This window comes from Cetorhinus maximus, chromosome 21, assembly GCF_964194155.1.
Source record: "Cetorhinus maximus chromosome 21, sCetMax3.hap1.1, whole genome shotgun sequence".
Taxonomy (NCBI): Eukaryota; Metazoa; Chordata; class Chondrichthyes; order Lamniformes; family Cetorhinidae; genus Cetorhinus; species Cetorhinus maximus.
This window is the reverse complement of record NC_135899.1, coordinates 85,261,040-85,277,106: the sequence shown is the minus strand read 5'-3', so window position 1 is coordinate 85,277,106 and position 16,067 is coordinate 85,261,040. Positions and strand designations below refer to the sequence as shown.

Here is a 16,067-nt window from a genome sequence, read left to right as displayed (position 1 = left end):
TGTGGAATTCGCTACCACAGAAAGTAGTTGAGGCCAAAACATTGTATGTTTTCAAGAAGGAGTTGGATATAGCTCTTGGGGCAAAAGGGATCAAAGGATATGGGGAGAAAGTGGGAGCAGGCTATTGAGCTGGATGATCAGCCATGATCATGATGAATGGTGGAGCAGGCTCGAAGGGCCAAATGGCCTACTCCTGCTCCTATTTTCAATGTATGTTTCTATGTAATAATGTGTAGTTATGTCACAGGGGAACAGAGAGGTAATGAAGCTTGGAAAGGATAAGGTGATGGGTGTGCAGGGCTTTACTGGGCAGGACATGAGCTGAAGAGTTCTGCATTAACAGTTTGTGCAAAGTGGGGGAGAGAAGCTGTTGCGAACAGTATTGAAGAAATCACTCCATGAAATGGTGAAGTGTGAAATAGAGTATCAGCAGTAGTACGGAGTGAGGCAGTTGATAAGCTGGCAATGTTCTTACAATGGAAGAATGTTGCCTTGGCTGTTCTCCAGATATGGTGTTTCCCCATAAATGCAGGTGAGCCCAGTGCAATTAACAATTTTGTATCACACTGAACACTTTTACATAGTGTGTCAATGTTGTCAACCTGTAACTTTAGCTAACACTTCTACTTGAAAACATTCACAATTTTGGAAGGCACATAAGCTTCTAATTTTGAATGTGGAGACACATTGCTTGGTCTATCTGTGTCAATAACTGGAGCTCTGAGGTTTCCTGTGGATTATTGTGGGTTGTATGAGTGACCTCTAGTGTGCAGATATTTCACCATGACCTTCACTGAGGTGGTGTTGGATTGGACTCATTAGAAGCTGTTCAAGATGATGCAGGGCAGGAAGCTGATACTTTAGTGGTAATCCTCTTGCATGGGAAAATAGTCTAGCAGCAACAGATCGACATGACTGTTGCACCAGCTCAGCAAGCTATATTGTAGATTGTTAGGAAAGATTAGGATTGCAACAAATACAAACAAACTATTAGGAGAGGGAGGGTTAATATAACAGTGAAGCTTCTGAAGAAAAGTCATTGACCTGAAACAGTAACCCTGCTTTCCTAGATGCTCAGTAACCTACTGAGTGTTTTTGGCATTTTCTACTTCTAATTTCAGCACCTTCAGCATTTTGCCTTTTTTAGGGTTGTAAAAAAGCTGAGGTATTAATTGGTTGTGAGAGGAGGGAGGGGTGGAGATCAGCTTTTGAAGCCTGAACGACAAGAGAATAGCAGACCTCTAGACACTACTTAATCATCAGGAGAAATTAAAACTGCAGTTAATTGAAGCAAGATCAATATAGAGGATGGTAGACCAGAGAGAACTGAAGAGAGATCAAAACAAAACTTTGAAGTCAAATGTTTATCTTCAAGTTGAATGCAATAAATTAAGTCTCAAAACTGCATTATGTTAGAGATGGAATTGATATTGTAGTGAATCCTGCTGTAGAAATTTCAGCATTAACATCAAATTGGGTAATGACTGAAATTGCAGTTACATAATTGAAGAAAAAGCAAACAATTCATCCTACAATTAACAAGTTTTATTAAATTAATGAAACAAGACCTGCATCTAGGAAAAAATACATTGGAATAAAGAAATAGAAAAACTTCGCAACCCATCTGGGCAGTTCCAAAAACTAACACCTTTGAAATCCTTATTGTAGAGCTCGAGTGATCACAGAGTTAATTCTGATACATGCTCTCAGATGGGTATTAATGTATGTTAAATCTGGAAAGCCAACATTTGGAAGTCATTGAAACGCTGGTTAGATCTGTCCAGTATCTTTCTCAAGAAAATGTCAAAGCCACTGTTATATTATTCAATTACATGGAACATGTTATAATGTTTTCAGGTTGAATTTTCCCTACCCCATGGAGGTGGGGTAGGAGACGGGGCTGGAAGCAAAATGAGAAAATAACACGTCGGGCTTCCTTGCTGACAAGTTCCCGCCTCTAAATAATCTGTCGGATGCAGGATCAAATTGGCACTGGCTATTTGCCTGTTATAGGGCAATTAAGTGCCAATTGAGGGAAAATTGATGAAGCTGACAGGATCTTCTGACGTTGGACAACTCGCTCAGTTCATAGCACCCTCGCCTTTGAATCAGAGGGTTGTGGGTTCATGTCCCACTCCCGGAAACCAAGAACTGTGATTGTACTCGAAAGAGTTGCAATCTGTGACTGTTGATAACTCGAAAGAGTTCCCTCTGCTGAGGCCAAAGCCCAGCAGGTGCCTAGAGGCAGCCTTCCAGAGGCAGGCTGGGGCAACATCGAGAGTTCCTGTGACTTACCCCAATCATGGAGCCACAGCCACAAGCTACCCAGTGGAGGGGAACCCCCCTCCACAATGAGGGCCTGACAGCTGTGGCCAATCTTTATTTTTTACTTGGTTGAACTGTTCAGAGAGCACCTCCATCTTGAGGTGCCCTTGCACTTCCCCTGGAGGGGCTGTTGGCCAGATGGCCAGGTTTTGCTGCAGGCACTCCAATTGGGCCTCCCGCACGCCATTATTAATTAATTAGTTAGATGGTGGGCCGTCTCCTGTGTCAGTTGTCTGTCTAATGACATCTGCAGAATCTGCACCCCCTCATGCCGTCCCAACATTGGAGTCCCAAGGCCTGCCAGAAAATTCAGCCCATTATATTTACTTTGCATTGTGTGTGTGCTAATAATGCCTAGGTGTTTGGATGCGAATAGTTCTTAGTTCATCTGAACCTTCTGTGGAGTTGCAATCACGACCCCGCTCCATTTCCCTACCTTAGACTGGAGTTCCACATTTCTTGCTCGGACCTCTGACCCAGGCCTACTAAGAAATGTGGAGTGTAGCAGCTCCTAGAGTCCTTCAGTGTAGTGCAGTAGTGTCGGACAATTGAAGCCATGCCCCCTTTTTACAGCACTAGCTGGTGTAGTCCGGTAAGTTTAAATGTCCCAGCCACTTTGACAAGCTAGGAGAGAAGTTAAGTGTGTAAGGTAAGTGGTGAGAGGGTAGGGTGGGTCAGGTGGTTGGGGGGGTGAGGAATAGGAGAGTGGTGAGGGGAGGGTCACGGGTGTAGTCGGGGGTGGGGGGGCTTAGTCAGGAGAGTCAGGTGGGTAGTCAGGAGGTGGAGAGATAGCCAGAAAGTTGGGAGGGGAGACGAGCATTGTAGCCAGAGAGTCCAGTGGGGAGGCGGGAGGGTCAATAGTATAGTTACCCAGGAGTTAGAACTGGTTTTAATGTTTCCAACTTTTCTTGGGTAACTATCATGCGAAGTGAGTCAGAACCATCCAAAGCCTCTGACTTTAAATCGGAGTTTCAGAGGGTTTCAGACGCAGGGTATTTGTTCAACAGAAGTTGAAACTTCTTGGGCAATTCCCATGCAGTCCTTGTGTGGGGACTTCTGAGGGGTCCCCCAGCGTACCATCCAGGGTACCTCTCGGGTACACCTCTGGAGAACAGAAGATTGCTGCCTTTGTTTGATGTAGTCAGTGTAAATGTGCTGTACACTTTACATAGGGCTTTAAGGTTATGGAAGGATTTGTTAGGCTAGACATAGAGATGTTTCCACTTGTCAGGAGACTAAAACCAGGAGCCATAAATGTAACATAGTCATCAATAAATCCAATGGGGAGTTCAGGAGAAACATCTTTACTCAAAGAGCGGTAAGAATGTGAAACTTGAAGCACGGGAAAGAGGAGTAGTGAATAGTATAGATTAATTTAAAGGGAAGCTAGGTAAGTACAAGGGAGAAAAAAAAAATAAAAGGATATTCTCATAGAGTTACATGAAAAGGGGTGAGAGGAGGCTCTTGTGAAACATAAACACCAGTTGGTAGACCAGTTGGGCCAAATGACCTGTTTCTATGCTGTAGATTCTATGTAATGTGGCACCTTCAAGTTTGATAATGTTTATCAGGAATGTAACATGCAATGGCTTTGTTCCTATTCAGTACCTGGTGGAATTCCGGCAGAGTCCATCAATGGAACACCCCTGGAGGATATGATATTCTTGAAATGGGATGAACCACTGGAGCCTAATGGTGTCATCACACAGTATGAGGTAATTATTGTGATAAATAACTTATTATAATATCTGAAGGTTAATGGTCACAGGTAGGATAATAGAATCAATTGGATTTTGGAAAGACAGCCAAGGATTCACGCAACCAAATCCAGTCAACAGAGCAATTAATGAATGGGTGTTAAGGGTGTGTGTACGGTTTGTGTTCTTTCTTTCCTCTCAGCATCTCCAGACCACGCATCTCCAGCTAGTGTCCAGATTCTCTCTAAGCCACCGGGGGGGGAGCCATAGGAATAACTATGATAACAGTCGTTTGGTTTTGCTCTCCCATGAGGATGTTCGCTGATGATTGCACAATGTTCAGCATCATTTGCAACTCCTCAGATACTGAAGCAGTCCATGTCCAAATGCAGCAAGACCTGAACAATATCCAGGCTTGGGCTGACAAGTGGCAAGTAACATTCGTGCCACACAAGTGCCAGGAAATGACCATCTCCAACAAGAGAGAACCTAACCATTGCCCCTGGACATTCAATGACATTACCATTGCTGAATCCCCCACAGTCAACATCCTGGGGGTTACCATTGACCAGAAGCTGAACTGGACTAGCCAAATAAATACTGTGGCTACAAGAGCATGTCAGGGGCTGGGAATCCTGTGGCGAGTAACTCATCTCCTGACTCCCCAAAGTCTGTTCACCATCTACAAGGCACAAGTCAGGAGTGTGATGGAATACTCTCCGCTTGCCTGGATGAGTGAAGCTTCAACAACACTCAAGATGCTTCACACCATCCAGAACACAGCAGTCCAGGTAGCATCGGCGGAGAAGAACAAAGTTGACGTTTCGAGTCCTCATGACCCCAACAGAACTAAGTAAAAATAGGAGAGGGGTGAAATATAAGCTGGTTTAAGGTTGGGGGGGGGTGGGGGGACTGGGGGGGATGGGGGTGGTGGTGGTTGTAGGGACAAGCAAGCAGTGATAGGAGCAGATAACCAAAAGATGTCACAGACAAAAGAACAAAGAGGTGTTGAAGGTGGTAATATTATCTAAAAGAATGTGCTAATTAAGAATGGATAATTAGTAATCCATTCTTAATTAGCACATTCTTTTAGATAATATCACCACCTTCAACTCCTCTTTGTTCTTTTGTCTGTGACATCTTTTGATTATCTTCTCCTATCACTGCTTGCTTGTCCCTACAACCACCACCCCCCACCACCACCACTTCTCTCCCCCCACCTTAAACCAGCTTCTATTTCACCCCCCTCCTATTTTTACTCAGTTCTGTTGAAGGGTCATGAGGACTTGAAACGTCAACTTTGTTCTTCTCCGCCGATGTTGCCAGACCTGCTGAGTTTTTCCAGGTATTTCTGCTTTTGTTTTGGATTTCCAGCATCCGCAGTTTTTTATTTTTATTATTAAAGCAGTCCAGGTGTTTAGCACCCCTTTCACAAACATTTACTTCCTCCACCACCGAAACACAGTGGCAGCAGTGTGTACCATCTACAAGATCCACTGCAAGAACTCACCAAGGCTCCTTAGACAGCACCTTCCAAGCCAAAGACCGCTACCATCTAGAAGGATAAGAGAAGGATAGAGCAGAGAATCGCAGAGTTACGGGGAAAAGGCAGGAGAGTGGGACTAGTTAAGTTGCTCTTGCAGAGAGCTGGTACAGAAGCAACGTGCCAAATGGCGTCCTTCTGCGCTGTAACCATTCTATGATTCACTAACTTGGGATGCTGTGAGTTCTACAGGATGCACTGTCTGATGAAGCGCTATGTAATCTGAGTCCAGTTGTTCAAATAATATTTTCTGTGCTATCAGATAAGCTACCAATGCATCGAGTCCTCCGATCCGGCAGTGATTGTGCCTGGCCTACAGAAAACTCTGTCAAAACCCCGGAATGAGACCCACCACATGTTTTCAAATTTGGAACCGGGCACCACTTATCGCTTCTCGGTCAGGGCATCCACTAGCAAAGGATTTGGCCAGACAGTACTTAGCGAGGTCACCACAAACATAACAGGTAAGTGGTCCGGTGCAGTGACTACAGTAATCACTTGCTATTTCCTTTGAAATAGCCTTGAATGTGTTGTGCGAAACAATGTTAGCCAGTCATGCAGTAGAACAGCCAAGGACATTCTGAACATGTGAAAAAGAAGAGCATGGGCCCCATCCATTTTGTGCTATTGAGCCCTTCCCATCATCCTGTTATCTCCTGTGAAAGGCAAAGAAAAAGAGAAATAACCTTAGACCAAGGTAGGAAAAAGCTGGGGAATTTTACTCTGGCTTCAAAGGCAATCAAGCAAATTTCAGAAGCTTGAGGAAGTGATAACACATGACCTTTCACAGACTTTCATAGAACTTTTACAGCACAGAAGGAGGCCATTCGGCCCATCGTGTATACACTGGCTCTCCAAATGAGTAGTTTATTTAGTGACATCCTCCCACTTTCTCCACATAACCCTGAACATTGTTCCTTATTAAATAACAATCTAATTCCCTTTTGAATGCCTCAATTGAACCTGCCTCCACCACATTCTCAGGCAGTGCATTTCAGACCTTGACCACTCGTTGCGTGAAGAAATTTCTTCTCATATTGCTTTTGCTTCTTTTGCAAATTACTTTAAATCTGTAGAAACAGAAAATGCTGTAAATGCTCATCAGGTCAGTCAGCATCTGTGGAAAGTGAAGCAGAGTTAGTGTTTCAAGTCGATGACCCTTCATCAGAACTGGGAATAGTTAGAAATGCAGCACATTTTAAGCAACACTTGTATCTCCTGGCCCACTATCTCCTATAATTTGAGATGTATTCTAATCACAGAAAATTTCCTGAAGTCTCCTAGATATCTATCTGCCATTAAGGATTTTAAGTTGAATTATATAGAATATAGGACATAGAAACAGGCATTCAGCCCAACTGGTCCATGCCAGTGCCTGTACTCTGCATGAGCTTCCTCTCACCTCTCTTCATATAACGCCATCAGCATAATAAAAATGCATTGTGTTTTGTTTGGTGGTTGAGTAATAAGTAGTGGGTTCAACAATAAACCTGATCAAAAATGACTTGCCTGTTCAGTAGGAAATGTGTGGAACTGAACATGTGATTAAGGCATCTATTTTGTAAGCTTAGGTTTTCTAGCTGATTGTGTATAAATATCATGTGACACTTGACCCTTTTGAGACTTTGTGTGATTGTGATGTTAATGAACAAAAATAAAAATATAAATGCACTCCATACTTAGTCAAGAATGACAACTATAGCAAAGGGAATTACTATGTGCGGTTAGATTATATATTAGTTCCTGAAGCAAAGCAATTGTGCAAGGCACAGTAGTGGATAGAATCAGGCTTGACTGTGGTGTACTGTATGGTTACTGTTGAAGGACGTTTGATGAGTTGCTGCAGTGCATCTTGTAAATGGTGCACAATGCTGCCATAGTTTTCTACAAATCACTGTTGAGAGTTACTCTCAAAGAGTGATCTTTTGAATGAGACACCAAAGGAACACACCTCACCATGAGGCAGCGCCTCAACCGGAAGAAAGAGAAGAAAACTGTATTTCGAAAGATGGTTCTTGGCAGTGAATTGTTGTCAGTCAGACACTTTCACTGCAACAGTGCTCATGCCAAAATTCAATTTGAAATTACCAGGATATTTTCAGGGAATTTATGACTGGTCAATAACCAATCAAATTTTATCACTGTGATAATCGATCTAGTCAGGAAGATATAATAATTTTCATAATATTATTGGAATCTTTTTTGTAAAGTAGAGTAATAGTGGTGTGTGTGTGTGTCTTAATTGAATTAAAAGCAGCTGGTCTGAGGCTTTGATGTAACAGAGGCGATGGTTTAGTGGTATTGTCACTGGGCTAGTAATCCAGAGACCCAGGGTAATGCTCTGGGGTCCTGGGTTCAAATCCTGCCATGGCCCATTGTGGAATTTGAAATCAATAAAAATCTGGAGTTAAAAGTCTAATGATGACCATGAAACCATTGTTGTTAATGTCCTTTAGGGAAGGATATCTGCTCCCCTTACCTGGTCTGGCCTACATGTGACTCCAGACCCATAGCAATGTGGTTGACTCTTAAATGTTAAACTCTTAAACAAGGACAATTAGTGGGCACCACTGGCTAGACCAGAATAAAAAAAAGGTAAGCTAGGTTTGAAATGTTAGGTAAACATAGGTGTAAGGAGAACATTTGCATTTTTAAATAAACCAGAATTCAAAAGAGAGGAGTGTGAAAAATACAGTGTGTTTTCCCAAAAATTACTGTTAAAATTGGTACTCTGATGGATTTTTATTATTAGAGAGGTAAAAGTCCAAAGACATAGTGAAACAATGGGAATTTGCATTCAAAGGGGAAAATATGTGTAAAAGCTGTATGTAAGGGCAGACATTCTAAGATCTAACACAAGTGTGAAAAGCTCCCAGCATCTAAGCCTCAAACTGCTGTCTACAAGGACTGAAGCTGAGAAAAACTCACTTTGAATTTGACTGTTCAGGGTATTGTGTGTTACTTTGCCTGGGCCTTTTAAAATCCACGTGTCTCACTGTTGCCTTAACAGAGGTATGACTGAGGTTTAGATTAATTGGGGATTTAGAAGTTATCATAGTAGTAATTTGTAGATCTATGTATGTGCTTAAAATCATTTCTTCTATTAATAAAGGTTTAATTTAGTTTTGTAGAAAACCTATAGGATTTGGTGGCCTTTTTACTGAATTCAAAGCCTGCATTTCGAAATAAGTACAAATTGCAAATAGTTGTGGCAGCTGCTTCAAGTTTCCCTTTGGGATTTGGGCAGCTTGGCATTTGCCATCTGCCTGCCATAACAGATCCACAGATCTTGTATAAAGCAGCAGTAAATATTTATGATTGGGTAGCCAACATGCGAGCGACTGCTGCAATAGATTTTCTCAAGTGTTCCATAATTTTACAGTTGACTTGAAACTGCAGATTTATTTTCCCCGCTCAGCCACTTTGAAAGTAGAGGGAAGACTGTATTAAAAGGTTTCTGTGTGAATGTTGCAGCAACTCACACTCAAGACAGAAAACCCAATGCCCACATGTCAGATTACATTCTGATATAATCCCTGAAGTCCTCTAGATCTCTGTCTATCATTAACGATTTTAAATAGAATTACATAGAATGTAGAAATCAGAAACAGGCCATTCAGCCCAACAGGTCCATGCTGGTGTTTATATGATTGTGAGAATCTTTTGCAACAGCGGAATATAACTGTATGATACAAACAATTAATGCCTTCTGCAATTGGTAGAGTGCTGGATAATTTAAAGGTGAGACTAACCTGAATTTGTGGTTACAGTGGGAATCTTGAATAAAAACCAGAATAGGTAAGGGCCTGTCAAAGGGAGTGCTGCAATGTGATAAAAAATCTCCCCAAGTCTAAAGGACCTGATAGGCAATCACTACCTCACCTATACCCTCCAACTTCTCTCGTGTTGCAGCCTCTCTACCTCGTTAAACAATGCTATTTTGGTCAGTTCTCCTGGGCTCTCCTCTTGTTCTTTACAAGCCAAATTCAGCATTTTAAATCTTTTCCTCTCTTCTGCACTTTTATCTATTGAAATCAAGAATTGTTGCATTGACACTTCCTCTTTCCTCGTACTCCAAACTGTGGAACCCCTTACCTCCTTCAGTCTTTCATCTCTCAGTATTTGAGCTGTTAAAACAGAAACTTGGTGTTGTCAAATCACTAATCCTAACTTGCCTTGGGTTCTTGTCACTCCTTACTATCTAGGTGGTATCCTGCACTATGGGCATTTCGTCTTGGTTTCCAAGCAAAACATGAAGTAGATTTAGTTGGGTATGAAAACAATAATACAGATGACTTCCTAAACCATGAGAGACAGTCAAATACATTCATCAGCTGCACCCTGAGATTAATTTGCTGCCCACAAATCGCATACAACAAGCAAATATTAATTGGTGAATAGTTACAATATTTTCCTTCTCCATTTTTCTGCTCTTACTCCTCATGAAATGTTTCAGGTGATTCATTTCACATAGTACATAGAGTTATGTGGGTGAAGCTTGCAGGGTTTGTCTTCTAGGGCTTGTGACCCCTCGGAAGGTGACTTTCAAAGTATATGGTTTCATGATGACCAAATCACATAAATGCACTATTCCCTCTTATTAAAGAAACAATAATTTTTTTGTATAGTATTCCAAATTCTTTTTGATGGTTCTTGCTGGCTGTGTGGTATCATCTAGCATATTGCTATCAGGGCCTAGTTTAATCCAAGTATAATAGGGCGGAATTTGCTGTGAGAAAACATCTAACAGCATTTTCCATTAGTTATACCTGCCAATGCATGTTTGGTTTTTACATTTTTGCATGGCAAGTTTTTGAAAGTGCGAACTGATAACATTACAATGAGAGAAACTGGGGATCTGAGTGAACAGGGCAACAAACTGTGTATCTCCCGAACCAATCAGATTGAAATAAACAGAGGGCAGAATTTTCTGCTTGACGTGTGGGAGGCGGGCTCCGCATGTCAGCGCATAAAATGATACGCGGTGACGTCGGGCGAGCGTCCCGACGTCACCATGCGCCATCGCAATACTTTGCTGGGCGGGCGCGCGATGAAGTTCGACGCGTACCCGCCATTAATTAACGGGCTAGTTAAGGCCCTTAAATCGGGAATCGACGCCGATTTTCAGGTGCCCATGTGATCTTCGGCTTGGCACACGGGGGCAACGGGCAGGCGGGTAAGAGACTTTTTAATAAATCTCATCTGCTGGCGAGATAAGAGGGCTCAGTGGGGTTGTCAATCTGGTCTGTGAGTACTTATTGCAGAAAGTTTTTTAAACTTGCCTGTGCGATCTGTAGCAGTTCAGAACGAATTCCAGCAGCTTTCTGTGTACTTTGAGCTTTCAGGTCAGCACTCTGTAGCCAGTAATCTTTATCGGGCCTGCAGCTTTCTGGAGGCCTCCCTTTAGCCTGGGTATGGGTTCTGACATGTCCATTGGAGGCAGCTCTTCTGAGGAGGAAGGGAGGGCTAGAATAAGGAGGAGGCCAGGAGTGCATAATCAGCCTCCAGGGGAGCCACCTTTGGGAGTACAGGCGCAGGCACAAGGGGTGCAGGGCCAAGAGGCAGTACAAGGTGGAAGGGCCGCAGAAGATGCCACTATCCTGCTGGCGAAGAAGCTACCTCAATATGACTGAGGTGCAGTGCCGAAGGAGGCTCCAACTGTCAAGGGAGACAGTCAACTATATCTGTCAGATGATTGGCCCTGAGATCTCTCCTAATTGTGTGAGCAGACACCCCATGCCAGCGGCTTTGAAGGTCATAGTTGCCCTCAACTTCTATGCCTCTGGCTCCTTCCAGGGCTCAGTGGGTGACCTTTGCTGTGTTTCCCAATCAGCTGTGCACACTTGTGTCAAGCAGGTCACAGATGCTCTGTTCAGGTGTGCATTGACCTTCATCCACTTTCGCTGGGATCAGGCAAGCCAGAAGCTTCGCTGCCTTTGCTGGCTTCCCCCGCGTCCAGGGTGCAATAGACTGCACACATGTGGCCATCAAGGTGCCAGCAGGTGAGCCCGGTGCCTTTGTCAACAGGAAGGGCTTCCACTCGATGAACGTGCAGATAGTGTATGATCACAGGATGCTGATTCTACAAGTCTGTGCAAGGTACCCAGGCAGCTCCCACGACGCCTACATCCTCAGACACTCCCAGGTGCCGGGGCTCTTCAGTGCTCCGGCTCAGCTTGATGGATGGCTGCTGGGTGACAAGGGCTATCCCCTCAGAAGGTGGCTCATGACACCTCTCTGCCATCCAAGAACAGAAACTGAGCTGCGCTAAAATAGGAGCCACATTTCCACAAAGGCTGTGGTGGAAAGAGCCATCGGTCTTCTCAAGATGTGCTTCCGATGCTTGGACCGCACAGGGGGTGCACTCCAGTACCCCCCAGATTGTGTCTGTGTGATAGTGGTTGCATGCTGCACTCTGCACAATCTTGTGCTGGAAAGGGGGGACGCAGTGGATGATGAAGATGTTGACGCAGTGGATGCGGCTGCACACGATGAGTCCAGCACTGATTCTGAGGATGAGGAGGCACAGGGGAATGATGAGGGGCTAAACGCTGACCTGGGACTCCACCAAGGAGGCAGGGACACCCGGGACACTTTAATCCAACGAACCTTCAGCTAGCTCCACACAAATGGATCAGGAGGACCTGCCTTCCATTGTCAGCACTTAAGTGCAGTGCTACATCTGCCACTTCATCAGCTGCAACTAAGGACTTTGGACATAAACCTCAATGTCCACTCAAACACTCATGACATGTATGTAAAACATACAAATGCAGAACAAAGGAGCCACCCTCAGCCATGGTAACACATCTGGTTTTAATTTTCTCCATCATAAGGTCACACAAAATGAAAGCAGAACGTTTTTCAACCATAAACAAATAATAATTCCCTAATCTAGGGCCAACACAAAAGCACCAATGAGGAACCGTGGTGTGCCTAAGGTGCCTTATGCTTAGGTTTACGGGTGCTACGTCTTGGTGCCACCCCATCGCTCAGAGTGGCTTCTGAGACAGCCTGCTGACCCTGATGTCCTGTTGGCCTCGATGACCTTGGCGGCCGTCCTCTGGCTCGTGGAGCCTGTGCTGGCCCCGCCTGAGAGGGATCTGCCAGGTCCACAGCTGGCATCTCCCCAGTCGTCGCAGCCTCACCCGATGAAGTGGCCACTGGGAGAGGGGCAGAGCAGCTGTTGCCCTCATCCGGAACGCCATGAGAGGAGCCCGCAGATACGACAGGCAGCTGCTCTGCCGACATGAGGTCGCCCTGGTCCTCCCTACTCACCATCGATGGGTGGGCAACGAGCTGGGAATCTTGAAGCGCACGCCGTCTCCCACATTGGCAATGACCAGCTGTGGCCACTGGCGCTGTGACGACTTGTTCTCCTGGAAACCCCTCTCCACGAGAGTCGCCACTCTCTCCATGGAAGAAGCATGACGCACTGCCATGAGGCTCATTGCATCACTGATGCTCCATGTGGACTCCTCCACCACGGACACCAAGCGAAGCATCGTCTCAGGCAACACTCCCAGATGCTCCCGCACACCCGGCCGCATTTCCTGCAGCTGCTGCGTTGCGGACGACTCCAGAGGCATATCATCATGCCCTGACTCAGCATGTGCCTGGTCCCCTGCAGTTCTCTGGCTGCTGGCGCCATTGGCACGCTCTGTCTCTGCCAGCTCCTCCAGCGATTGTGAAGTGCCCCCTCCACTATGCCCCAGGACAATAGCCGATGTTGCAATTCCCACCGATATGCGCTGGTGCCTGCCTCGCAGAAATGGTGTAATGCAGGTGACAGTTGAGGGCCCTCAGATATGAGAAGGGGCACCTGGAATTGCTCCTGGTGGACAGGCTCTGATGATGCTGAAAATAACAAGGACAGTGGATCAGTTAGCGTGCACACAATGACACAATTCATCCCTTTCCCCCAGGCTCATTATGTGCTCAACCTTCCAGAACGTATGGAGACGAGTATTGGTGGGGTGGTAAATAGTCAGGAGGAGACCCAAACATTACAGGCGGATACAGATGGGCTGGTCAGATGGCCTAAGGAATGCCAAATGTTATGTGGATAAGTGTGAGGTGATGCACTTGGGCAGGATAAACAAGGTACGAGAATACATGTGGAATGGTAGGATCGTAGAAAGTAAGGAGGATCAGAGGGACCTTGTTGGGCTTGTCGACTGGCCCGTTAAGGTAGCAGGACAGGTACATAAGGCGGTTAAGAAGGGAAATGCCATACTTGCCTTTATTAGCCGAGGAATAGAATATAGGAACAGGGAGGTCATGTTGCAAGTGCAGAAAATGCTGCCTAGGCCACAGCTATAATTCTGCGTGCAGTTGTGATATGCGCTTCACGGGAGGGATGTGATTGGAGTGGAGAGAGTGCAGAGGTTGCTGACCAGGATGCATGCTGGGCTGGAGAGTTGGAGTTATGAGGAGACATAGCATAGGCTGGGGATATTTCCCCTGGAGCAGAGGAGATTGAGGGGTGACATTATTGAACCTTATAACATTATGATAGGGTCAACAGAAAGGAACTTTTCCCCTTGGCGGAAGGATGAGTAACCTGGTGGCATTGATTTAAGGTAAGGGGCATGAGGTTGACAGGTGATGTGATGAGGAACTGAAGGAACTATGGCCTGAAAGGGTTGCGGATGCAGAAACCCTCCTGACATGTAATAAGTATTTGGATGTGCAGTTGCGATGCCATGGCATACAAGGCCATGGGGATAGTGGTCACAAATGGGATAAGGCGACTTTGGAAGGCGGTTGACCTGCGCATCTTCGAAGGGCCGAGGGACCTTTGTCTATGACGCACACCTCTGACTCTATCAGTCTGTGAATGAGCAATGTTGCTGCAATAACGATTCCAACAATCATCAGTGCTATGGATGGTGGGAAGACAGAGCGGATGTCACTGTTGGCCTCAAATACCTGGCTGCTCCACCCCAGCCTCACCGATTGTGGACCTGGGCGCATGGTGCCTCTCAAGCTCCAGGGCCTCCTGCTCGAATCGGCTCAAAATCATCAGCTGGGCCTGGCCGCCTCCAGTCCGCAAATGCTCACAGGCATTGTGAGCATTTTTCTCCTGAGAAACAGAGAAGACCATTCATTGCGATTAATCGCACATGGACTCTGCACGTGCACGCCGCACCCCAATCATAGTGGCCCATATCAGGCATCCAGTGCCTCCTCTCCACGTGACTGCTGATCAATCACAAAAATATAGTACACCTGCTCCCAACCCCCCCCCCCACCCAATCCACCCAATAGCCACCTTGGACACATTCTGCGTCCATCACTTTAGGAAACACACAGTCTTAGCTCCCATGGCAAGGAGGCGCATCTAGATGTGGCGTCGAGGGCAGCAGATGGCTCTTGGCCACGAGACCTTGAGGCTCCCCTTCCACAACCTCATCACCGTGAATAGGACATGTGTTGGAGTTCTGAGTATGCGCCTAGCTGCATCTCCTGCAGGTTGCCCCCAGACTAGTCATGTGCAACTGAGCAATACATGGTGCGGGGAGAACCCATCTCCTCATGAACCACTGAGGCTGATGTAAGCATTGTCACTATCTGCTTGCCCACCCAGCATACGAGAAATGCCCAACATGATTTAATGCAGTCACGACAGTAAGACTTGGGGGGGGCCTCAAAGGCTAAGGCTACCTGCTGGGTTAAATGCCCAATGCCAACATGGTACTCGCCCTTCCAGAGCGCAACAAATTGTTGAAGCACTCACGGCACTGGATCCAGGTGCGCCGCACCATGTCATGGGAGCTCACCACCTCCGCCATCTCCTCCCAGGCACGCTTTGTCATGTGAGGGACTGCTGAGAATAGATCTGATCCGTTGGTTGTGGAATCACATAGCTCTGTCTGTCACATGCTGCTTACATTATTTGGCATGCAAGTAGTCCTAAGTTGTAGCTTCACCAGATTGACACGTCATTTTTAGGTATGCCTCGAGTTGCTTCTGACATGCCCTCCCACAATCTTCATTGAACCAGGGTTGATCCCCTGGCATGGTGGTAATGATGCAGTGGGTGATATGCCGGGCCATAAGGCCTGAGAACAGGCGACGTGTGTCACATTGCGAGTTGGCTGGTGCTTAGTGAGATTCTTTGTTTTGCGTTATCTGTCTGAACTCAGTTAGAGCATAGCCAACAGGCAAGACAGGTTAATGTTTGGAAAAGCAGTTACAAGACTGTGTCAGCTTTGAGTCGTATGTAGCTTTAGCTCCTTGGAAGCCGAGAGATGAAGCCTGACCTACACCTGAAGTAGAGTAAATGCTAAGTCTGTCATCCATATGCAGCCTGCGAGTAGGATCTGGTATTCAGTATAAGACAAAGCTGGTAAGGGGAAAAACAACTGAAAGATTTGTTTAGCTGAAAGCTAAAAGAAGAAATCTACCGTAATCCTCAATAAAAGACAGTTAACTTTGTTGCAGTTAGAGTTCAGGAAGCAATCAGTTTAGTTGGCAGTTTGAAACCATGGCCAGAATTT

At 45.5% G+C, this 16,067-nt stretch overlaps 1 protein-coding gene across 4 annotated transcripts in view; it reads left to right on the top strand.

The window, feature by feature from the left end:
- Positions 1–16,067, top strand: part of ptprub (protein tyrosine phosphatase receptor type Ub) — a 769,916-nt gene that overhangs the window by 608,871 nt on the left and 144,978 nt on the right. For all 4 annotated transcript variants that reach the window (XM_078567333.1, XM_078567337.1, XM_078567336.1 and 1 more), the window contains exons 9-10: positions 3,931–4,040; positions 5,828–6,029. In XM_078567333.1, coding sequence (XP_078423459.1) covers positions 3,931–4,040; positions 5,828–6,029 — 312 coding nt within the window. The remainder of the gene's footprint in view (positions 1–3,930; positions 4,041–5,827; positions 6,030–16,067) is intronic.